At 35.7% G+C, this 25,035-nt stretch overlaps 1 protein-coding gene across 23 annotated transcripts in view; it reads left to right on the plus strand.

The window, feature by feature from the left end:
* PLEKHA5 (pleckstrin homology domain containing A5) overlaps positions 1–25,035 on the plus strand; it is a 159,186-nt gene that overhangs the window by 122,973 nt on the left and 11,178 nt on the right. For 5 of the 23 annotated variants that reach the window (XM_062616761.1, XM_062616749.1, XM_062616752.1 and 2 more), the window contains exons 12-24: positions 964–1,047; positions 3,738–3,857; positions 4,555–4,608; positions 10,093–10,173; positions 15,971–16,033; positions 17,151–17,231; positions 17,366–17,515; positions 18,826–18,927; positions 20,063–20,174; positions 20,410–20,456; positions 21,414–21,602; positions 22,161–22,278; positions 24,539–24,654. In XM_062616761.1, the coding sequence (XP_062472745.1) occupies positions 964–1,047; positions 3,738–3,857; positions 4,555–4,608; positions 10,093–10,173; positions 15,971–16,033; positions 17,151–17,231; positions 17,366–17,515; positions 18,826–18,927; positions 20,063–20,174; positions 20,410–20,456; positions 21,414–21,602; positions 22,161–22,278; positions 24,539–24,654 (1,317 nt within the window). Of the gene's footprint in view, positions 1–963; positions 1,048–3,737; positions 3,858–4,554; positions 4,609–10,024; positions 10,174–15,970; positions 16,034–17,150; positions 17,232–17,365; positions 17,516–18,825; positions 18,928–20,062; positions 20,175–20,409; positions 20,457–21,413; positions 21,603–22,160; positions 22,279–24,538; positions 24,655–25,035 lie in introns of those variants that run through there. The other 18 variants (XM_062616766.1, XM_062616755.1, XM_062616771.1 and 15 more) reach the window with 11 other exon arrangements.

Below are 25,035 nucleotides of genomic sequence, written 5' to 3' on the forward strand. Positions count from 1 at the left end.
GCTGTATCCATCATGCTTGTGTTATGCATGATTTCTAATACATTGGAGATAATTACATAAAATTACTCTTTCAGTTGGATGTAAAACTAGTGTTTGTATAAAAAGTTTCCAAGCATTTTTCCAAAGTCTTTCTCTCTGGTGTCTTTATGTTTCTTGATGCAGGGGAAAAACCCATCCTTCAACTATGTCTTAAAGCAGTTCAAATAACTTCCAGTTGGTTACTGACTTGGAAGTATTTAGGTCCCTATCTACAAAGGAGTAATTTTTTTTTTACATCCTTTATGTCTCAAAAATTTAGTAATCAGTGCTTCTCACACATCTGAGAAGTATCACTAGGGTCAGTGCTGCAATGCATGTGTGTACTTTCAGCCATGTTTTCCCTTCTGGTATATATTTTTCCTTGTTAAAACACTATGCTAGTATTTCATATTTACTATCTTTTATACAAGATTTGTTTGCCTTTGGTTTTTCATGCTGTCTGGTTTGCATTTGTTTTTGTTACACAGCTAGGTTTTGACATCAACTTGAAAACAGACCTGTTTCTAAGAGGCGGTTAATAAGGAGGCTGTTTGAAATGAGTGGGGTAAATTTTAAGGTTTAATCCCCATCTATAGAGAGATCTTAGGTTTTCAAACAGCTTTTAATGGTGGGTGAAAAGCTAAAATTGTTGTTTACATGTGCTGTCAGTAGGGCAACAACTGTGAGGGGGGATTGTTAATTTAATGAATGATGAAAGCTGGAATATTTCTAAAATTTAGAGGTAAGCTACTTATGTGTCCTAGATAGTAGATCAGCAGGGAGCACAGCTGGCTAAAACTAGCACAAATCATAGCAAATTTATCATGATTGTGAAGTTTGTCATGGCTTGACTTGAAGTTGGCTTGACTTCTTTTTTTAGCATTTAATAGGTTTTGAGTCTTCAGATAACAGTGGATCATAATGTGCTGTTTTGTTTTTGTACAGCATGTCTTTGTGCCTGACAGAAGGTCAATGCCAGCAGGTCTGAGTTTACAGCCTGTTACTCCTCAGAGCCTCCAAGGCAAAACAGTGAGTTGCATTTTTATTTGGTACATCAGGGTTTTTTTAAGAATAATCCTTTGAGCATGAAGAGGCAACACTGAAATTTTATTCTATTCAAAGTTTGCCATAAACGTGGCCTTTAATTATTATCAGGGATTTTAAAAGCAAATAAAGTAGTACTCTGTGGTTCCATTGAATTCTGAGAGTATTGTGTAGCCACTGAGTCCAGATTTTCTTTGAGAACTAGATGGGGTTTTATTTTAAGCATTTTTGATACATTATAGAAACTCCTGAGAGAGAGTAGAATACATTACAGAACACTTATTTCTCCATCAATTATTTAGAAAATCCTAAAAGTAAAGTTTACCGTTTTTGGAAATCTTAAGGGTACTAAAATTGCTTTTGGTAAAATTGTGTCTTTTTTTTTTTTTTTTTGATATCTCCCATTTTACTGTGGTAGAGCTGAAATTCTCACTGAAGTTATTTCATCAGAGCAGTAATGGTGAATACTGTCCACCTTCCTAACTGAAACATGACACTTAGCCAAAAGCTTTGAGATCTTAAATTTCTGTGATTTCTTTACTAGCTTTTGTCTCCTTTCTGTACTCTGTCCATCTGAAATGACTGTTTGAGAGTGTTATGGAGTAATAATACAGTAGGCTACAGCTCTCCAGTCAGTCCTTCCACTGCCTTGACCCCTGTTTCTTGCACTTCCCAGCATGAATCCCTGGTACCTTCTGCAACTTAGGGGTTGGCCTTTGGCAACTGGCGCCTTATCTCTGTGCCTTGTCTTCTTCAGATGTTTCTTTGGGTTCAGAGCCGCATCAGCTCTCCTGGACTCTGTTCCTGGAGCTGGGCTGATGAGTGGGGCAGGGGGCAAGGAGGTCCAAGCTTCTGCCTGTAGAAACCACAAGTCCTGCCCACAGCACAAGCGTTGCAAAGGCCTGAGGAGGAATCCTGTAGGTAGCTCTTTAAGCAAAATTTTGTGTTGTGGTTGTTGCGAGAGTCCCAAGAGCTGTATCAAAAACACAACACTTAATGTCAAAAATGCTTGCAACATTATGAATCTCTAGAGAGGAGTGGGAATTACTGTTCAGTGGGCTCCTCTGTGGAAAACAGTTTGCTTGCAAACACTGGATTCAGGTACCATTAAATAGTTTATTGCTAATGCACTAAAATTGGGCTTTTGCAGAATATTACAAGAGTTTTCATCTTGAAAAAGTGACCCACTTTTCCTTTTGCTTAAAGATGCTACTTTCAATATCCTTATTTCTGAAAATAAGGTTTTCTGTGCTTTGAAATTACATTAATTTTCAGACTGAAAGCACTGTCACTGATTTTTGGAGAGAACTTGAAAATGTCTTGTATAGAAGTGTACATTCCTATGCTTACTCTCTGAAATTAGGTATTTTAAATTCAGGTACTGAATGAGTTCTGTAAGAGGAAGACTGGCCATTAGGCTATTTGGTTTTGGTGCTGGATTTCCCTCAAAGCAGACGGTTTTGACAGCTGAAGATATGTGGAAATCCCTTGCTCCCTCTCGTGGGCTACTTTGGTACGCACTCACAACGGTGCCAGTGCCACACTTACTCTCAGGAATTTTTTCCCTTTATTCTAAGAAACTGGTATTCGTTTTCCAGTAATTCAGTATGTGGTTCTCTGGACCTTTTGCTTCTTTGCTTTGGGGAAATTCTGTGACTGTGGGAGAGAGCAAGCAGTGGTTTAGGGGTTTTCTGTGTTTAAGATTTGGTTTTTATTAACACACAGAACTGAGAAAACCAAAATGCTGAATGAATATTTAACCTCTTATAAAGCTGACTTCTGGAGAAGTGTAAGAAACAGAAGCAAACAGGAACATAGCAAAATACTTGTAACGTTAAAGAATTGGATTTTTTCTTTGAAGTATTTCTAATAGAAATGGTTCCCAGGACTGGTTCAGGTAGTTTCCCAAACTGACCTAAATTGATTTGTGTGAAATTACCTGACAAATACCCATTGGAGTGTGACTTTATTTCTATTATATATATAATCTTGGGGTTTAAATACTATTATTTGTCACTTCCTAAGGCTGTATTATGCATCTTAGTCATAAAAGCAAAGCAGTAAATCAGCTGGTAGCCTCAGACCTCTGGAAGATGGAATGGAAAATTACTTTTGTCATGTTTGTGCACTATTTTGTGAAGGGTGATTGTTTCTGATGTAGTTCAGTTACTGGGGGGGGGGGGGGGGTATTATTTTTATCCTTAATTTTGATGCATGCATTTGAAGAATTATTTTAGAAACTAAATTTTCTTGAGGGCATTGATTCTTTCACCAAGCTCAAATGGCTGTCCATGTACAGGTAATGATATATCCTAAGGGCTGGCATTATCTCCCCCTTCACTTAAGTCAATATCATCAATTTGGTGTGCAGGTCAGAAAAAAACCTGAGGACCGCACAGACCTTCTCCTACAAAATCCTTACTTAGTTTTGTCCTGTATTACAGAATGGTTCATTTTTATGGCATTTCTAGTATTGATTCACTTGAGTAGTTAAAAGTAAACCCTTCATTATGTATTTGAAAATGGTCAGTTGGGGAAAAATGGTCTATGTTTTGTATCGCTATTCAAAGTTTTTGTAAGAAAAGTACTAAGAACCCTTATTTTCATAAAGTGATGTTTAGGATACCAATTAACCTTTTTTCTACTCTTTGGCTTCTCACACTGCACTCCTTCAGCCAGAGGAGCTCACGCTGCTGCTAATAAAGCTGAGACGGCAGCAAGCTGAACTGAGTAGTATCCGGGAACACACACTAGCACAGCTCATGCAACTAAAACTTGAGGCCAGCAGCCCAAAGGTCAGCTATAAAGCAATGTGTGTCATGTGCCATTCTCACTAACTTGTAGTCATTCATTAATCAAAGTTTACATTGTACTGTTAGTGCAAAATTTTCTGACTACTATGGAAGTAGAGTAACATTGATTCTTTGTGTATGTGATGTTCTGCTATTAACCCTTTGAGGTTTTCCTCATAGCTTTTTGAAATTAGCAGAGTCAAAATTACATAGGAATATTTTAAATATATTGTAGTTAAGTTTAAAGGTTCTTAATCTGTTGGTGTTATAAACAAAATTAGTAGTGATAGATCATGAGATTAATTTATTGCTTATAGTGCGATAGATCATGAGATTAATTTATTGCTTATAATGCCTCATATCAGACATAATCTTACGTGTAATTTGTGTACAAAAATCAGGACATGTTTAAAACACAGGTTTATCAAAGGGTTTATAGTTATCTATGTAGTAGACATTTACATGAGTTTAATGTATATGTAAAAGCAAAATATGATGTAGTAGTTCATAGTCTAATTCATGGCAAACTTTTATCACTTCTGTTTCGGGATCAAAACTTGTTAATAGTTCAGCAGATAAAAAGCATTTTATTTCTATGTAAAACAGAAAGATCACTGTCTAGTTTACACCTCTTAAAGCTCTTTTCATGCATTCTGCACTTTCTGTCCCTTTCCTTTCCCCCCTCACTGCTGCCTGATAGAATGAGATTCTTTCACATCACCTTCAAAGGAATGCCTTGTATTTGGATCATCAGGTGGGATTTGCAATTTTCTTGTGTGTTTTCATTTCTTAATGCTTTTTGCCTGCTCTACCAAGCTGGAAATATTTGGGGATAAGGATTTTCAGTGTTTCTTATGGAGTTGGATATTTAATACATGCACTTCTTAGTAGCACAGAATATTTTAATCAGTTACAAATTTGACATGTAACAGAAAAAACCACTCAGTTTAAAACTCATCAGAATACGGTAGCTACTCACCGATTAGTTTTTCTGTTTATTTCCTTCTTACGATAATGCTAACTGTAGCATCTTACCATCTTTAACCAAAGTAGTCATATATTTCCATGCTCATATGACACACATGCAGTTTGTAGAAGATTGGAGCTTCAGATAACTTTAGTTTTCCAAATCAAGAAGAGTTAGATATTTCTACAGGACATTAAATAAAAGAGAAGTCAAACATGAAGAAGTGTTTTAAACAAGTCATAGCCTGGCTCGATACTTCTTTTACTCAGTTATTTCTTCAAGATTTATATAAGATTTTACTTCTTTAGCATTTCTGATAAGTTATGGAGTGAGGGTACAATTCTGTCTTCACTAACAGAATTGATTTGTTGAGTGAAGAATGATCAATGTTCAGTGATCAAATTGGACTTCTGCTGAAGTTGTGTGTGAAAAGTTTTTAAATGGGAAAATTGTCCTAGCACTTACAAAAGACAGTCATATGTGCTTAGGAGAAATACAAGCAGTAAGTGTCCATTAGTTAAAAATACAAAAATAGCTACAGCTTTTTCAGCTATTATTCTTTATTCTAATGATTTTTTTCAGCCTTACACTTAAAACCAATTGCTGTTAGAATTTTTATGTCCTACATTTTCCTGCAATAGGATTTCAGTAAGTTATTAAAAACCACTGAGACACATTCTTGGTTTACCCAGTGACTTTATTTTCCTATTGTATTTTGGAAACAATATGTGAATTGTGATCAATTCAGTTAGATGGCAATGCATTGCTAAACATCTCTGTCTTGTTTTAAGGGGCTGCAGGAGGTCCAAAACAGTAGGGAAAAACTTCATGCTAAATTAGGCCAAAATACTTTGTCCAACTGAAATATTTCCAGTTTATAATGTTTTGGAATGAGGGAATAATTCTGTCTTCAACAGTGTAATTCATTGCCAAGAAAGGATAACTATTCATGTAAAGTGTAAAACCATATACTGTACTATTGCTTGATTAACCAAGCTTGTGAGTATACTAGATAATATTAAATGGAGAGTATTGCCTATGTAAAATATACAAAGTAATAAAAAGGATTTTCTTTTTACTTGCACCTGATAAAATTTAGAGATGTAATGTGATAAACATTAATTTAAGGAAATGTTTGTGTCATATAAATGTGCTGTAATTGCCCCTACCAGAGATACAAGAAATCACTGTACTTCTTACAGTAACAAATAATTTTCAAGTCTAAAATATATCCCCTTAATTAATAAGTCATGGAAGAGCAGGTTAGAATACTTGTCCCACTTGATGATCAGATTCCCCCCCCCCCCCCCCGGTTTGAATTTAATACTGACACTTACCTGTATGAAATAAATCCCCGAGATTCTCTTTACTTCGTACCCAGTAATCACAGTAACAAGAAGTAGGAACATTATTTTTTTCAAATAAAAGCTAGACACACTTTTCTGTCCTTTGTAAAGAAAGCCATGGCAGGAGCTCCCACTTTATTCTTTCTGTTACCATGGAAAATTCCAGCAAACCGGTTTTATAGTATGCTTCTGAATTTTATGTTGATAGCAAAACTTTTCTTTGGCTGAAAAAACATTTTCTACTGAGCTCAAGCTATCTCTGTAAAACTCTTCATGCGTGTTGGCATATTGATCTCAGCTTATCGCAGCTTGGTTTGTTACAGTAGAAGCTCTACCAAATTTATTTTACCTTTTTTTTTTTTCCCTCCTGTTTTGTTTTGGCTCTGTTTTTTTCTTTTTTTTTTTTAATGGCTACTTATGTAAATAGTTTAGGTGTAAAGTAGTCCATATACTTCTGCTGGTACTTTCATTTTTCTTTCAGTTTTCAAAAGATGCATAAAAATAAGCAGAACTTGAACAAGAAGTTGACAGATAAAAGGGGTGAAGGTCCCACAGCCAACATCCGTACTTTCTTTTTGCTTTGCTTCTGTTTTCTCCTCTTCACCACCCTTTTTCTGAGATGCTGAAAGCGGTTCTGGGGAAAGGTAGTAAATTAAGGGAGGCTGGAATAGTAAAAGGGGGTTTGGAATGAGCTGACAGATACATCTCATAGGTGATATATTCAGCCTAAAATTCTATGTCCTTATATTAGTGACAGCAGTATAATACTATTTTTGTATTTTTCAAGTTATCTGTAAAAGGTACAGTGAGCTGTCCCAGCCACCACTGTTGTGTTTCCTACTGCCTTTTCTCCGTTTTCCCTCCCCAGAGGAAGAAGGGAGGCTCAAGGACAGGGGTTCCATAGGCTGAAAAAAAATTGCACTGGAGGTAGCATTGCTGTAAAAAGAAGGCAGGAAGGAAAAGTGCTCTTTCTTTTCCTTTTTTGGATAGAAGATTAAAGAGCAGAGAAAGTAGGGAGAAAAGGTCATATTGCTACTGCTCTTACCATCAGGAAGCTTGAGAGGAAAGGAATAAAACTGCCAATCTTTTGTCACCTATAACATATGGTCTTATTTCATCTGTGAGGTCAACTGTTCTGGGAGGGAGCCACAGTTCCAGCTGATCACTGTCACCACAACATCACATACTTAAATGTCATCTTGGTAGGGTGTTAGCAAACATGGAAGAGTTCAGGAAAATGAAGGAAGAGAAAAATTGTCAAATAGGTTGGCTTTTCAGCTTAAAACACAAAATACTCAGATGCTCACTCATAAATAATTTAGCAGTTCATATAGATCATAGGTCAAAGAGGTGTTTTTTTTCATTGTTTCCAACTGGAAAATGCTTTTATATACTACATCAGTAAAGAAAAAAGCAAAGATAAAGCATCGCTTCTGGAAAAAACTAGTTATTTACTAGAAGTCAAAAGTGGTAAAGCCAAGACTGCTGGATGTTGTGGATTTACTGCTGTGTTGCTGTGTGGCATCAGCAGTTTGCACTTCAGTTTGCTTATGAGAATCTTTGGTTTCTGTAAGTTTTTTAGTTGGAGAGACTCTGAGTATAATACTAGGACCTAAAAGGTTTCATTTACTGTACAAAAGTAATGTTGGGATTTTTCTGAACTGAAAGGAAATCAAGACTTACTTGTTACAAATAAGTATTTTTTCCTTGAGCTATTTATTCAACATGAATAGCATCTAACTTCACTTTGGAAGTAGCCTCATGATAATGCTTTTAAAAACACAAAATACGTAGCCTTTTAACCTTTCAGAGCATGAGACTTGCCATTGTGTCCCATATAACTCTGGCTTACTTTGACAGTTCTTCATTACACATTGCCTTGTGTGTGTCCTAGCTTTAGTGAATGGAAGGTTTATGACAGATACATACTCCCTCAAGAACTTAACTTCTCAATAATTAAATGTCAGTATTTTTTAGAAATACTGTTAATAAAAGGGTGGGAAAGCTTGCTATATTTAACTGCTACAAAGGCTCTTTGGTTGAATTACTTTACAAATTATTTGGTTTCTGATCTTGGTTCTATAAGGGCTTAAGGAACTGAAGCTTTTCTGGAAATAAGTAGCCTTTTCTAACACTGTCCTTATAAGCACAGTTAGTAGTAAAAATATTGGAAGAAGTCCCATAAATCAAAGTTGGAGCTGGGTGGAGGATAAAACACTACTTCAGAACACATTTTGATCAAATCCACTTTGTTTCTTCTCTAATCTGGATGAAAATGATCTTCGAACAGTTCCACAGAAATTGAGTTGTCTGTTACTGGTAAGAAAGGAAAAATTTGAAATAATTTTTAAAAATCATTAGCCAAAGAGCCTGAAACTGTTGAAATCCTTCTAGTAAAAATGCATCCAAACCAGTATACTCCTATCCAGATATTTCAGCTTCAGGGCACTTTTTCCTTTGCAAATATTTCAGTTGGCTGTAGTTAGATTGCTTGGCTTATTGTTGATCTTCCTATTGAGATATCTTTCGGTATTGCTTGGTGATACCCACTCTGGACAAAATTTTAGTCTAGAGGCTGAACAACTTCTTAGGTCAATTCTAGTTTTCTGTACATGTATACTGTAGATGATGGAGCAAATGGGAGGTGTTGCTTGTTTGGTTATTTTCCTGCCTTGAACAAACAAAGCATCATAAACTTGCCTTCTTAAGATAAGGTGTTCTTTATTTGGCAGTTACCTTATCAGCTGATCAGACTTTACTGTGTATAAAAAACAACAAAAAGGTTCTCTAGCTATAACAAGAAAAATTTATTTCCCATGAGAAAAAAAAAGAAATTCCTTCTCCACATATAAAATTTAGGCTTTTTCCTAAATAGTTACGGGCAAGAAATTCCAAAAGGCATCAAGAACTCAGGCTGTCTGATGCATTTCAATTCTGTGAAACAAAACCTTGCTATGCAAATTGATGGTGAGTGTGTGTGTGTATATATATATATATATATATCTCCACATACATACACACATAAAGGTCATAAATATTCATACACACATTTCCTTCCTATATAACCGTACTTGAAACATGTACTGGTAAAGTTTCCAAGAGGTCCTAAAGTTTCCAAAAAAACGGGGAGTGGGAGGGGGGATTGTGCTTTAAGTGACTTTTCAGTTTGTTTTGGAGAGGAAAACGATCTGTTTCTGTAATATTTCCCTTAATGTTAGGAAAGTCTGCTTTCTAAAACCAGAATTCCTATACTATTTTCTGTGCTGCATACTGTTCTGAAATCCTAAGCATTTGCATTTTTTACTTCAAAAATCAAAGTATCTGGTTTTGACATTTGCACACATATCAATAAATACTAATCATTATAGAAGATGTCTGACCAGTTCCTAAGTAGTTTCACACCCGTGTATGGGGGTGGATAAATACAATGAGTAATGATTCAAAGTTCAGTGCAGGATATAATGGCATTTTGTGATATATGAACATAAGTCTAAACCTTGCTTCAATATTGAAAGGCTGGAAATGCTTACATCTTTTTAAAGCATATTGAGTTATTAAATCTGTACTTTAAAAGGTTTTCTGATACAGTTTTGAGTGTTCCTATTGCATAATCCAGTAATACTTTTCAATATCGTGCAAAGCCAGGCTTCTTTTAAGCATTTTTATTTTTAAAAAGGGAAAGTGTTGGTGAATAAATATTATATTGGTTTTGAGAACTTATGTGGTTTTGATATATTTGATATTACTAAACTGTTCAGATGTTGATATTATTGAATGATGGAATATATAAAAACATGGGATAAAATGTGATCTACTGCATTATTAGAAAAAATTAAAGTAGAGGCTATATTTTACAGTGTCGTCTTTCAAATCTAGCCATGCTGTAAACTGATGTTTGCTGTATGCTCCTCCTGATTTGAAATAGATGAAAGAGAATGAACCTTTAATCACCATGGTTCACACTATGATTGAGAACTCGGCGCTAAGACCGCAACTGTACCAGCAAGTAAGGTCTTGGAGAGTGAATGAAATTGCTTTATCATCTGCGAAAATTTTCCTTAGTGACAGTTTTGGTTGTTCCTCAGATTTATTCATAACATTGGTGTTTCTCTTATTTGCTTTGGAAAACCACAATTCATCCATGCTTTATAAAGTGCTGCAATATTGTTAGCATGGCTTTTGCTACGTTTTTGTTGTTAAGTATTCAGTGTACACTTCTGAATAACTTTGTCTAGACAATTTAATTAGCTGATGCTTTATGCAGGTGTCCAGTAAATTCATAAAACTTCCAATAAGCTTCCAACATTTGTCTTAGCATGATTCTTTGCAATTAGTGTTCAAAGGTGCTTCTTTCTTTTGACCACTACAAAAGCATGTGAGTGGTGTTTACCTGGTCATTTCTGGCAATTCTGTTTTGTTCTAGAAGTGGATTTACAAGTTTTTGTTTGCACCTACCAACCTTTTAGCCACTGAAGAAAGGAAGGATCAAAATTACTTTGATCTGGGGACTGTAAATCCAAAAGGCAGTGTCTGTCCATAAAGTCACAGCAGATTTAACTGTGCACACTTACAGAGTATTTAGTAAATGGTAAGATGGAAGAAGAATCAGAAATGTGAATGGAAATATTGTCCGTGAGTTGAGACCTGCATTAACTTATGAGCATGGCCAATACCTATCCGTTGGCACTGCAGTGTTTTAGAGATGACTGGGGCGTGACTGAATAGCTCCTGTTGCATCAGGGAATGTTTAGAAAGTTTCTAGCCTGAACTGCAATAAAGATGTTGGTTTTATGTAAATGGCTGTGGTATTTTGCAGCAGATGAAATACGCAATTCTGGCTGCCAGTCAGAAGGGAACATCTGTCCAGTTCCGTTACACTTGTGTTTATCCCATGTGAGCCAAAATGGCATATAAGGGTTGCATAGTTTGAAAAAAAAGGAGATATTCTGCCATTTAAAACAGTAATTTATTAGTGATTTGCCATGTTTCTAAAATATGCTGCAACTTAATTTCATGTTTTGTTTATTTGGAAGTCAATTCCACAAGGTAGATTTGCCTTTAATGCAGAAAAGTTGCAAGAAAAATCTCAGCTTTCCAAGGGAAGTTGGTTTGTGAGTGACTGATTTCAGGATCATACAATTTGTGCTCCTAAGATTAAAACAGGAGCTTTAACGTGGAACCTGAAGGAGCTATCTGGGAGAGGCATGGGAGACGTAAGGTACCCTCAAGCACTGTATGAAATTGGATTTTGTTGGGTTTCTTCTTCAAAAGAAGCCTAGCTGTTATGATTTTTTTGAACAAATTGATTTTCTGTAATAGATTATGTAAGACAACTAAGTATTAATGACCAGAGGTGCTGTGGATGTGCTCAGGGTAAACCAGCTTTTAATATTAATATAGATACGTTTGAGGTATAGCTCTGCCCTGGCTAGTCTGCCACATATTTAGGGATACCAGTAAATTTCAGGGCGCTGTCCTGACGAAGCTATGCTGTCAGCTAAGGTATTGCTACACAGCACTGCCTTCACCTTGTAGACTTATCTGCTGCTTTCTATTTGACACTGAATACGCACTTTTTTTTTCACATTCTTCTCAAAGAAACAGTGAATGTAACAGGTCGTGAAGGTTGAATAACCTGTCACTAGTGATGTGGTCTCCTCAGGTCACACTGTTTGTGACATTTTGCCAGGCTTGTGTAAAAGAATCTGTGTATTGCATGAGCTGGAGAATAACGAGACCTGCTTTTGTTGATGAAGTTTCCTATACGAAATACTGCATTAGCTTACTTCCAGGAAAGGATAAAAATCCACTCAAAAGTTCACTGCCTAAGTAGTCTTCTAAACATTTGTAATGCAAAACTAACCTGTTAAAAATCCTGGCAACTTATTTAAAGTTTAAACATGTAATCTTTTATTCAAATAAAATAAATTGATTTTACCAGTCATCTTCCCCACTTCCATTTTAAAGGAAAGTAAACAACCGGGAGAGGCTTTGCTGTAAGCGACTGAAATCTGTTTTGTTGACAAGATGATAAACCCGTTTCTGATGACCGTAACCATTCCTGCGGGTAGAGAAAAGGATCTTTATTTGCTTCAGTTTATTCACATCAGTTTTGTGACTGAGCTCATTTAGAGTTAGCAAAGGAAGCAAGAAAAGCTTGCATTTAATTAAAAATTAAGGTGTCTTGCTTCCTGTTTGTAACGATTAATGGTTCTTTAGTAGAACAGCTAAGGTATATACTATTTCAGATGTGTTATTTATAAGACATTTTTGCTTGTGATTTGTTACATCTTCACAGTGATTTAAATCACTTTAACATCAGTCTGCTTTACAGACCGTACTGTAAATTTACAAGTATGAGCTAGGGCAATGATTCCATATGCACAGATAAGAAAAGTGGAAGTCTTTAAGCCCGGACCCATTTCTACCTTGGGTTTTTTTTTGTTTCTTTCTAATACTAGATGAGGAGTGTTAATCTTGTTTTCTAAAGCATGCTGATTTTAAGAAGCAGGATTATCCTCAGCTCCTCGTGTTTGTGAGTTCCCTAAAGGGGGGAAAAACAAAAACCTAAGTGCAACAAGCTAACTAACATCCAGGTCTTTACTTGCATAATTATTCTTAATATGTTGCAAAACATATTAAAACAGTCAAATTTTGTTTCTATGAGAGTAGGACAATCTTGTTTACGGCATACTTTGTTGCTGTTGTAGCAGCTACATGCATTTAAAATGCTATGCATGTTGGATTTTGTGATTTGTTGGCAGCCATATTTTTCAGGTTTTGTATGAACACATGGGGATGATTGTATTTGAGCTAAAAATCTTGAATTTCTGATTTGTATTTGAAATGTAACCTGTTGCACTGTGCAAAATTAGAGGAGAATCTTGTTTACTGTGGGTTAAATGCCCATTTGCCCTGCTTACTGATAGTAAAAAGTAGTAGAAAAGCCTCTCGGAAGTCTGGCTTGCACTCCCCACAAAATAGCCTAGATTGTTGTTTTAATTTCCTAAGTGCAGTATCTCACAGAGATGCTTAGTGTGCTCTCAGGGTGTGAAATATCCTGCCATGTGTTTATGGAATCAAAATGGTTAGCAGAATCTGAAAGTAGCTTATAATGTAATGAAATAATACTGTCACTTGAATGTTTTTAATACTGACTGCTTAAATAGGTTTGAGCCCTCATGTCTTGAGAAAGATTTGTGCTTATCTGGGAAGAAATTTGCTTTTAAGGATGTTTTATACCGTGTCCATTATCGTGGATTTGTCCACTTCTGTGATTCATCTGGTACTGGTGTCTGACAGAGATGGGGACTGTACAGTGAGGTGGTAAACTAGAGGACACATTATTTCTAACGTAAGATGGAGGTTCAATTAAGGTCACTTTACCTTTTCACATGTAAGATACATGTTTGGCCAGACTTTGCATGTGCAGTTTGCCTTTCAGAAATGATAAATTCTGTTTGTTGGTGTTCAGGGTGGTACCCCTTAAAGTTTTGGAGCTGTGCAGCATGTTTCACCATGTTAAGAGGAATGGATTTTTTTTGTATTTGAGTAGGCAAATGTTGAGGAAAAGTGTGGAAGTCAGCAGCAAGTCATGTCATTGGTTCAGTAGGTGGCAGTCTTTCTCTGGAATTACTGTCCCGGTAAAGTTTTTGTAGGAACGATTTGGTGAGAGGCATTCATTGAACGTGACATAAAATACGTTTCTATAACTTGATCATTGGAGCTCTTGTAATGCATTTCCAGAATAATGAGGTTGTTAACCTTTGCTTGTAATGTGTAATTGTATTCTGTCTACTGCAGTTCCTTTCATAATTCCAGTAGGATGCAATAGCATTACTCACTTTTTGCCTTAAGCTGATCTGTGGATGTACTGTGGAAAGAGAAGGTGCTGTTTTGTAAGAAATGAATTGTTTCACATGATTTTTTAGAGGTTTTGAGCTAAGTCTACATAAAATGTTGCAGTAGAAATACTGAAATGAAGTGGCTCGCCAGCAGTGCCTACTGTGGGAAACCAAAACCACGACAAAAGCGAATAGTTGGCAGCAATTTTAAATGTCTGATAGGAATTTAATAAGAATTATCATGCCTGTAGTGTTCTTTGAAAAGGTGTTTTCATTTTCCAAATACTTAAAATATGTTCTGTTTAGGAGGTAGGTAGGGATAAGGATGCTGAATTGGCAAGCTATCATAAACTCAGCTGTAATTAAGGTTGAAACGCCAAAAAGAAACCCTTCCTTTAAGAAAAAATACAAATGAACTGAAAGTGTAAAAAATACTGGCTTGAGAAGATAACGTTACAGTTTTCCAGTCAAGCCATATGAAATTCAGAGCATCATCTTGGGAAGATGTATTATGTATTTATCTAATAGGGGATAATCTTTCTTCTGTAAAATCTTCCTGTTGTGAAATATAACTAGGGTTTTTTTTCTATAAGTTAAAGACATTTGGCCATGTTTATGAGTTTTTTTTTAATATTTCCATTCCTCATTTTTCTCTCATTGTGGTAAAATCAACAGTTAAAAAACACAACTCCACACAATAGTAGGAGTTTAAATAGATTTCTTAATTTTTGTGACATTCATAAGGTGCAAAAGTGCTGTGGCTTTTTTCATACTCCAACGTTCATTTTCATAAAATGTCCATTTCAAAGCAAGTTACTATGTGGTTTTAATACACTATACATACTTTTAAATTGTCACCAGGTGCATTTGCATGAAGTATGTGGACATAATGTCTTGAAATGAAACACTTAAGTTGAAGATTTACTGTATGTTTGGAATGCTTGTCTGATTAACCCTTCCCTAGTCCTTTTATTTATAAGTGTCTTTTAACATGGACTTGTGTTCTATAGACTTTCTTGCACTATTAAGTCATGATGAGCTAATTATGACAGATACTTGAAAGGAAAGCATCTATGTTGGGACTCAGTGACATCGTGTTTTTAATTAAGTTGAATATGAAGGCCGATAGTGGTATGCCAATACTTGTGTAGGACATTAAATAGTTACTGTATGTGACAGTCCGTTCTAAAATGGGGAGCTGCTCTTTTTCATGTAAAATGTTTTTAAATCTTGTTATTGGCCAGTTCAGAGGCTGAAAGAATTAAGAACTCAATGTTAGGAGCTGTATGAAAGTAGTTTGAGGATACCTCATATGCTGACTGGCATGAGGGCTCAAGTTTTCCTGAGTCCAAAGATAGATAGAAGGGCATCTGTTTATGGCATTTCTGGTAATACTCTGTTGGAGGTGAGGATATCCATAGGAAAAAGTAGGCAGAAGGGTGTTTGGTGGCACTTATTTGGCATATGTCTGTAACAAAATATTTTATACATATTTTGTATACTTAGGTCATCTTGTTCTGATTTCAGATTCATATCAGAATATCCTTCTTGTGGATACACTTGACTTTAGTGGGCCTAGAACAGTTAATTCCAAGTAGAATGGGCCCCTGTATTTAGAATGCACAGACGAAAACTTACATAATATGTCTAGGTGTACTCTGGTAGTTTCATCTTCCTACATAATCCATGTTTGACTGAGTTAGTTACACATCTTTGAAAATCCAGTTTGCGTTAGAAATGTAGCCTGTTAAGTTAATGCAACTTCCTACTGACAGTATGCTTGACATTCCATTTTCTTATCTTCATTAATGTATATTGGCTAAAAATATCTTGTTCTATGTGGTATGTTTGACTTCCAAGCAAAAGGTGATTTCTGTATTAAAACTCTTAAGCTGAATGGTAGTTTCATTTTCATAGTCCAATTAAGTTGTTTTATGGCAATATTATTCTTCCTTATAGTTAACACAAGAAGAATGTAGGGGTACACTATACAAATATAGAACTGAAGAGCTGGATATTGATGTAAGTCATTTGTATTTCTTCTTCCTTGGGAATGTTGGTATTTGTCTCTTTCTTTTGATAATAATATCCCCCTTGACTTTTGGGTTTGAAACTCACTTCGTATAGTTACCAACAGAAATTGCTCTGTGAAATTGAGGCGCATAAGACTGTTTTTATAATAACCTTTAACTTGCAGGAAGTATTACATTTTAGGCTGAACTTTCAAATATTATATGTGTTAAAAGGTAAATTGCTGCTAGAAAGGAATTAATTACTTTACCAGGGAAGAACACAGTTGTAGTTCAGTTATATGCATGAGATGTAATTTCTCAGGAAATATGACTGATATTCCAAAACTGAAATTTGTCATGGGTAATTACCATTCAGGGTATTGGGTTGCTAGTTATAAAAGAAAAGGGGTTTGGTGTAAAATTGGTGGTGAAACATACATACATATAGTCATACTGTATATACATACATATACATGCCTAGTCATGCTTGCACAATGAAACTAAGAGTAGACATGGGCATGCTGTCTCAAGTAAAAAGGAAAGCAGGATTCCAGTGTTATCTTAGAGCTAAAAAGTCAGAGTAGTACTAATTGGATGAAAAAAATTTTTATTTAAAAACAAAACTCAAATTTGTTAGAGTGCACTGGATAGTTACTTGCTCAAACTGGAGTTGGAGTGGAACAGTTTTAGTCATAGCCAAGCCTCTGTCAGAGCCAAAACAGAGCAGAGCATGGCTGATACTAGTAACTAACTATTAAAAACTACAATCTGAAATCATGGGAAACACTGTTAATGCATACAATATTCTTTGTAATACTGAGGAATATGTAAAGTAAAGCAGTATTTAATACCTATTATTTAATTGTAAAGATTAGCTGTAGAATAATAAAATATGTTTTAAGCAATGCTGTTTCAAGTTATAACAACACTTATTTCATAGTAGCTTAAGAGGGTTTCTTAAGGTTAATTTGAAAGTGCAAGACTGATGGCTTCATAGTTTCAGAATTTATATTTTATGGTAATAACATTTTATATAGCTACATGTAAGGATTTATCAAGTTACATTTTGATTACTGAAGATGTTAAAAATTAAATCCTAATTGCGGTAATTTTCTGTTATTTACTAGGCTAAGCTTAGCCATTTATGTGAACAAGATAAAGTTGTACAAGCACTGGAGGAGAAGCTTCAACAGCTACACAAGGAGAAAGTAGGACAATTGTATTTATTACCTAAAGTGGATGTTATTTTACATGCTTATTATCAGAACATTGATAACTGAAATAAAATGAAAATCAGCCCAGTGATGCAGAACATTAAAAATAATTCTTTTTATTATAATAGTACACGCTTGAGCAGGCTTTGCTATCAGCAAGTCAGGAGATAGAAATGAATGCAGATAATCCCGCAGCCATTCAAAATGTAGTCTTACAGAGAGATGACTTGCAGAACGGACTACTTAGCACTTGTCGAGAAGTATCGCGAGCTACTGCAGTAAGTAATACATTCTTGTTTGTAAAACTCAGTGAAGTGTGAAATGATTGTCTTCATGCTCACATTCTTAATTGGGTTGTCTTTGGTTATTTTGCATTACCTTCCAACAAAACTCGGTTGTCTTTTACTTGCTTGTGTTTTTTGTCAAAGACAGGTGGAATGTGATCTTCTCACCATATTCATCAAGTAGTCTTTCTTCTTTCTCCCTTTCCCCTCCTCCCCCTTCCCTCCCACCACGAATGAGTTTAATTGGTTTTCATATTTATAATAAGAAAAAATAATTACAGAAGAAATAAATAATGCAAATAAGCCATTTTTTGTAATGACAAAATAGTAGCAAGCACAAACTTTTAGCAGATATTCTGTCAGGTGACTTATTTTTAGTAAAAGCAGCTGCGGGATGAAAAGAAAGAAAGGGAATTGCTATTTACTGGCCTTTTCCACCTCATGGTGGTTTCTACACTGAAATGACAAGGCGAGGAATCTTTTTGCCTACACGTATACATCCAAGAAGGTATTTCAGTGTGAAATTCCAGTAGTTTGTTCTGGTGCAATTGATACAACATAGGCACTGAAATGCTGGTTTTAGTCTGAACATTAGACTATATGGTAAAAGGAATTTGTTAGACAAGGAAAACAGAATCAGGGAAAGGAAATCCTCATGATATACTTTCCCTCGTTAACTCTTTAATTTATGCTAAATTGAGTGAATTGCTTGATGTAGGCTTCAAAAGTGAGTGAGCAGAGTTGACCTCAAAGAAGATTTTCTTTTTGCACCTTCTCCCTTCTGGCATTTGTAGTTTCACATATGTAAAATAATGGTGTATTAGTAGGCCTGGAGCATTCACTGGTAAGTCACCCAACGCTGCCTCCTGGCAGGGTTGGGTGACTTACATTTGCCTTGCATAATGCATTGCGTATACATGCACATGCTGTGCACTCACACATACGTATTCTGTGTGATAAAAGAGACAAATTTGCATCCATTTTTGTGGGTTTTCTGCCTCAGTGGAAGAGCAGCTTAAGACCTACCTGCCTGCTTGACTACACTGACGTATTTTGAAGATTTTGCCCCTGCCTATCTTTTTTTTTTTGTTTGTGAAAAGACAAAATCCTGTTTGTTTGAATTCCATTCAGGATGATTAGAAAATCAGAAAGCTGTTTAAACATTGCATTCTCTAAAATACGTATTTATTTATTGCTGATACCAATTTATCCATTATTTCTAGAAATTTCATGCCACTGAATAAAGAAAAATAGTATATTTGAATGTGCATATGTAATTCTTTACTTTTGTCATATAATTTTAGGAACTGGAAAGAGCTTGGAGAGAATATGATAAATTGGAGTATGATGTTACTGTAACAAGGAACCATATGCAGGACCAACTTGATCGGCTTGGAGAAATTCAGGTGTGGCACAGGTCTTAAAGTACACTTAAGTCACTAATTTTCTAATTTTCTGTGATTATGTTTAAAAACTGCACAAATGAAAAAAAAAGGTGACATGTGGTGCATTAACTTACAGAGTATAAAAAGAAATAAAAAGTATGTAAGTTCTGAGATCTTCAGATTTTATTTTTTTTTATTTTTTTTTTTTAATTTATTTATTCATTTTGAAGTTTATATCACGGGTTTTCCTGTGTCTGGAAGCCTCCTCTTTCTGTTTCAGTATTTCAGGATCCAAAGTAGGGTATGTTCCTCAGACCTTAGTTGCTATGACAGTCATATTAAATCTTCACACAAATCCTTCCACTTAACTAGATATTTTAAAATGTAATTAAATCATTCTATGACAATAAATTATAATAAAAATATTCTAGGCATTGCTTCAGGTCTTACATATCAAGACTTCTGATGTGTATCTTATTTCCTTGCTGTTCTGTGGAGGATTGGACAGTTAATGTAAGTTCTGAATTTGTAAGATCTTTGAGACACCCCACACACATGCACAGAGATGTGCATACATTATCTGGAATAAGCAGATGGGTGTGGTCCGTGCTGGGAGGCATTAAGGGCTATTTGCTCCAGGGATTGATTTTCTATGCAGCTATGAAAGGGAGATTACAAGGAAGCCCAAGAGCTGAGAAATTTGTGTTCTGCGGTCCGAAGTATGCATGACCGTGAATGCAAATAGGCCTGCATTTTATATGCTAGTATGCAAACACCATGTTCATCTCCACCTATTTTAGGGTTGGAACTGATGATTCCTTTTCTCTTGTTGTATGCAGGTCTCCTGTGCAAAGTTTGCTCAGGTTTTCTTTGGAGACAGTAGATAGAATACTATTCATCAGTGGAGTTTGAACTAGGAAATTGCTGTTGAATTGACTGACACATGATGAAATTAGTTCATCTTACACTTTTTGTTTCTGACAGTATTTGAATGTTGCACTTTTATGGGAAAGGAGAGTGTCATTACTGTGTTTTATGGGGAATGATATGCAGTGTGGTCTAAAGAAAGAAAAGATTTTCTGTTTGTTTTTTTTTTTATTCTGCTTGCTGTGGTACTCCACTTTATTTCCTATATGTGCTGTTTATTTATTGGCAGACTGAGTCAGCAGGGATACAGCGTGCTCAGATTCAGAAGGAACTGTGGAGAATTCAAGATGTCATGGAGGGTTTAAGTAAACATAAACAGCAAAGAAGCTGTTCAGAGGCAGGTAAGCTGGTTGTTTTTGTATTGCAGGAAGTGAAATTAGATCATCTACATTTTTAAAGGACAAGCTTCCATAGTTGCTTTTATATGTGTGAAAAAATGATACAGCTTGCTGAGAAAGGAAGTTGATGCATTGTGTATTTGTTTGATAGCAGTAGCTTATAGTTCAGATTTTAGAAGCTGTTTATTGAAAACAATTTTTCTTTTTCTTTCTATACATCTTCCCCTCCACCAAACAGGCATCATGGGATCAAGGGCATTTGCAGCTATTAAATACAAAAATGAGGTATGGTTTTAGAATATTTACCATTTTTAGCATCACTGAATTTCTGATATGCCTACAATAAAAATTAACATTATTATAATTGTTTTAAGGATATCTGAAATATTTATTCTGTCTGTTTCTGTGGAAATACTGCATTATGAATTAGTTTTAGAGGCTTATATCTCCACTAGTAATTCTAACACTTTCATTTGTTCCGTGTATTTGTTCTTTATATTCTCACTGGTATGTTTCTCTTTTCCATTTCTCACCTTTTCCTCTCCCTAGGCTCTTCCCTAGAAATATAAACCCCTATTTATGGATTTTTTTTCTACCCACCATACTTTTAATGGGAAGAAAGACATTGCTTTATATGTTGATGCACATATCAAGCCTGGTTCTCAGATGGCCAGAGCACTCACAAGAACAGCTAAAACTGTGGGAGCTCCCAAATGTTCAATTCCTCTGAAAATCTGGCTAGAAGTTACAGTTTTAAAGGGACATTGTCATGGTTATCTAAAATGTCTGCAAGGTACATCTGGCTTACAGAACTTTCTAAAAGCCTAATCCATGTAAAAATCTTTAAAAAGATATTGAATTTAATTTTTAAAAGAATGATACAGAATGTTCATATGTGGCCAACAGAAAGGGCAGGTGTTAGAACTGAAAATCCTGAGAAGCTGAATAATGAAACTATTGAAGTATTTCAGTCCAGGTGGTGCTAATAAAATAAAAAGCAACCAAATGAGCAAAACAATCCAAAGAAACCTGAAGAAACTAAAGCTGTCTTGGCCTTATTTCTTGGGTGGGGGAGGAGAGGCTTGTTGGGTTTTTTGTTTGTTTATTTTTGGTGTGACATTGTCCCTTTAATTCCAAAATCTATAGCTGGCATAGCTATGGTAATATATTTTTCTCTTTAAGTTATAAATAATTGTAACAGGTGTGCACATCTAAATAAGGTGACTATTCTACAATCTTTAGGAAGAGGAAGTAGTCCCACCTCGTCCTCCACTCCCTCGGTCCTATGACTTTACAGAGCATCCTCCCATAATCCCCCCTCTGCCCAGTGATAGCAGCTCCTTGCTCTGTTATAGCAGGGGCCCAGTACATCTGCCAGAAGAAAAGAAGATTCACCAAGTTCAAGGATATCAGAGAAATGGATCTTACTGTGTAAGTGGCTTAAATTGCCACATTGTTCTTGAAGCATCCCCCTTTGTTTGCACAGTCACAATTTTTTATTTTGTCATTGGCTACTTTTTTGTTACTTTTTTACCTTTGTTTACTTGCTTTTATTTCTAACTCCATCATTTGCTCTTCACATTTTGCTGTCATATATTCTGTGCATACGTAAAATGTCTTAAGACTTAAATGCTTGTATCTGAGTACATTTCAGCAGATTCTTCTGCTCCCAGGTTCTTACAGAACTCTAGGCTCAGAATCAGTTTTTGCTGAAGCCTTATACCAGTTTGTTTCCTAAAGGTCATGTTAAAAGGGAGGACGAGGGAAACCCCCTCCACATTTTTGTGGCAGTTTTTTTTCTGTAATTTCTGAAAGTCTGCAAATGTTGTTACTATAATTAACTACAAAGAAATTCTGCTGCAATGGCACTTGAACAAACATTCTTAAAGTGAGAGCGGAGCTGTCGCAAAGTAACTGTTTTGAGTCTTAAGACATAAATGTTTGTGAAAAAATGCCTGTTTATTTATCTCATAACTTGTCATTCCTCAGGGTCCTGATTATAGGCTTTATAAGAGTGAACCAGAGTTAACTACAGTAGCAGAAGTGGATGAGTCTAATGGCGAAGAAAAGACAGAACAAATTTCAGAATCAGAATCTGCTGCTAAAGGTTTGTCTCCAGGCACAGTGTTTACAACCTTTCAGCCTTTTCACAACAAATACAAAGCTTTAACTGTGTTACGGAAGCTATATCATCTTCCGTATTTTTGTAGCCTGTCCCTTTCTTAATGTGATGAAAGAGCTTCCAGATAAAATAATGATTTAATTACATGACGAGAAAGATTTCAGTCAATTACACTGCAGAAAAATCAAACATTACACTCACCAACAACCCTGAAATCCTTATTGACACCATGTCTAATCACATCACTCACATTCCCCACACACCATTCCCTTGAACAATTACCCATTTTATGTTCTTGCCCTTGAACAATTACTCAGTTTTTGAATCAAGCTCCCAATGTTATGTCGCTGGAACCTCCAAAAAGGCAGCACCACAGAATTTTCAGGCTCTCATAAGGCAGGGAAACAATGTCTTTTTCTTTTTTTAATCTTGTAATTGTTGAATTGCCTTCTGTCCTCTGATATAATAGGAATAATGATCACGACCTTGGAGTGTACAGACAATAAAGGTCTTTGCAATTGGTAAATGCTTTAGATTCTTCTCTTCATCTAGCTTCTATAAAAGCAACTAATTGCTTGGTAGAGTCTTTTACCAGGAAGTGCTTCTCAATTCTGTTTGTTAAAACACACAGAATAGTTTGTTAAAGGTGACTTCAGGGAAAGCACTTGAGCACCTCCCCGAAACCATATTAAGAGCTTTTAGAAAAAGTAACTAAACTTACCCATTTTTTATACCATAACAGTTGATGTTTTCAGTGCCAGCAGGATCACTGCCTTCTGTTCTGGTAGCTGGACTAAGTATGCCCATAGCAGGCTGGCGCAACAGTACCAGAATTGAGCAAGAATTATGATCATATAAGGATATTATTTTCATCAGAATGGTAACAGAGGCTTTTAAAAGTAAGTTAGCAAACAGTTTGGGTGTGAACAATGAGAATGGCCCTGTGATTTAATTAAGCTTGCACTTACCAGACAATTAGACAATTCAAATTCACTGTGGTATTTGCTGAGGTGTAATATTCACTTAAGATAGATAGTAAATTTATTTTACCTTGGTGGTGAAAGACGCAAGGCTTAGCCTGAGATACGCTAATCATCAGCCACCTAAATTGAGGAAGTTGCCCTTCTGACAACAGGCCTAGTTTATTGATTTGTGGTGTTTCAGATTATTTAGAGTAATTTATGGCAAGAGGAAGAGTAATTATCACAATACAAGAAAGCCTATGCTGATTGTATAAAAAGCGAACCAATGCTTTTTGAGCACCCCAGTCTGCTTTCTATCTTCTTCTGTAAAGACAGAAATAATTTTATTATGTCCATTTGTAGAAAAACAGTCCTCAGTGAGGGAAGGCAATAATACAAATTATTCTAATATAAATAATATTTAAGGACAGGGAAGAGAATAGCTGCAGCAGTAGCAAGCAGCAAGAGACTTTTTTATCTTCTTAAACAACAGAGTGTATCTGGTTTATCATAGCTGTGCTTTATCATCTGGCCCAGGCTTTTCAGCATGTGAATTTCCGAACTGGTATGTCTTGTTCTGAGCATTCATTTATATTAACAATTCCCTGCAGTAGGAAAAGTATAACCATTCCTGGTTGGTTGGGATTTTGTATAGTCCATATGCCATTACAACTGTATGGTGTTTCAACAAACATTTTTATGCCATTCTGTCCTAACAGTTTATAAGGTGGAAAGGGAACAAACTGAGGCAGCTCCTCTCTACAATTTTTCTTTCTTACTGTTTGGGGGTGGCTCTAAAAATTAGTAGATTTCAGAGGAAATTTAAAACTGTTTTTCTAGTTTGTTGTGCACATTATTCTACTAGACACTTGTCATATCAGCCCTTTCCCTCTCTTTTCAAAAGTCAACAAAGATAAATGTTTTAATGGGACAATGTAAACTAACCCTTACAGCTGTCTGTGAGCAGAATGTTTATGACCTGAGTGGTACATAAAGGTGACACAAAAAGAAAACAGAGTTCTGCTGTATCTTATGTCTGTCGGAGACCCAAACTTTTGCTTTGTAGTTTTCGTTTTGAATGATGTATTTGGCATTTAAGTACCTCCAGACTGTTTTGTTAGCCTCAGGCTAGGGGCTAGTCATCTGCCTGTGCACCTTAACAGAGGTGATAGTTAGGCATTAAGATCTTTGTGGTCTTTTGAACAGTAGTTTCCAAGGCTGACAAGACATATTTCCTAGAAAACAAGAAACTGTCTTGGCAATGTTGCTTTACTGTTTCACAGGCTCACATTTTCCTGTGGGAGTTGTACCGCCCAGAACCAAATCACCGACGCCAGAGTCTTCAACAATAGCCTCCTATGTCACTTTGAGGAAGAGTAAGAAGATAGAGCTAAGAACGGTACTTCAAAATAACTTTTGACCATTGATGGATAGTGATGTGTCATTTCTAAGTTTAATTTCTGTAGTTGCTTCTAAAGTTGTAATTTTAATATTCTTTGCAAAATAGTCACTGTTACAAAAATATAATATACTAGGTTAATGGAGACAGCTGCAGAAAGAATGACAAAGTTACAAAGCTTGTGTACGTTGAACTGCATAGAGACACTCAGACTGGGCAAGAAGTAAGTGGTAATGGTAAATCTAAGCTACTGAAGTTCCGGCATGAGTCGAAAGGACAGGAAGCAGATTAAAACTTGCGAGGAGTTGTTTTTGGCTTCTGGGGAAACTTAACAGCACCTGTTTAAAATACTGTCTTTATTTCATTACTAAAATGATTTGG

The sequence above is a fragment of the Pezoporus occidentalis genome, unplaced genomic scaffold, assembly GCF_034315485.1.
Source record: "Pezoporus occidentalis ecotype Australia unplaced genomic scaffold, CSIRO_AGI_Poc_V1 ctg19, whole genome shotgun sequence".
NCBI classification, from domain to species: domain Eukaryota; kingdom Metazoa; phylum Chordata; class Aves; order Psittaciformes; family Psittacidae; genus Pezoporus; species Pezoporus occidentalis.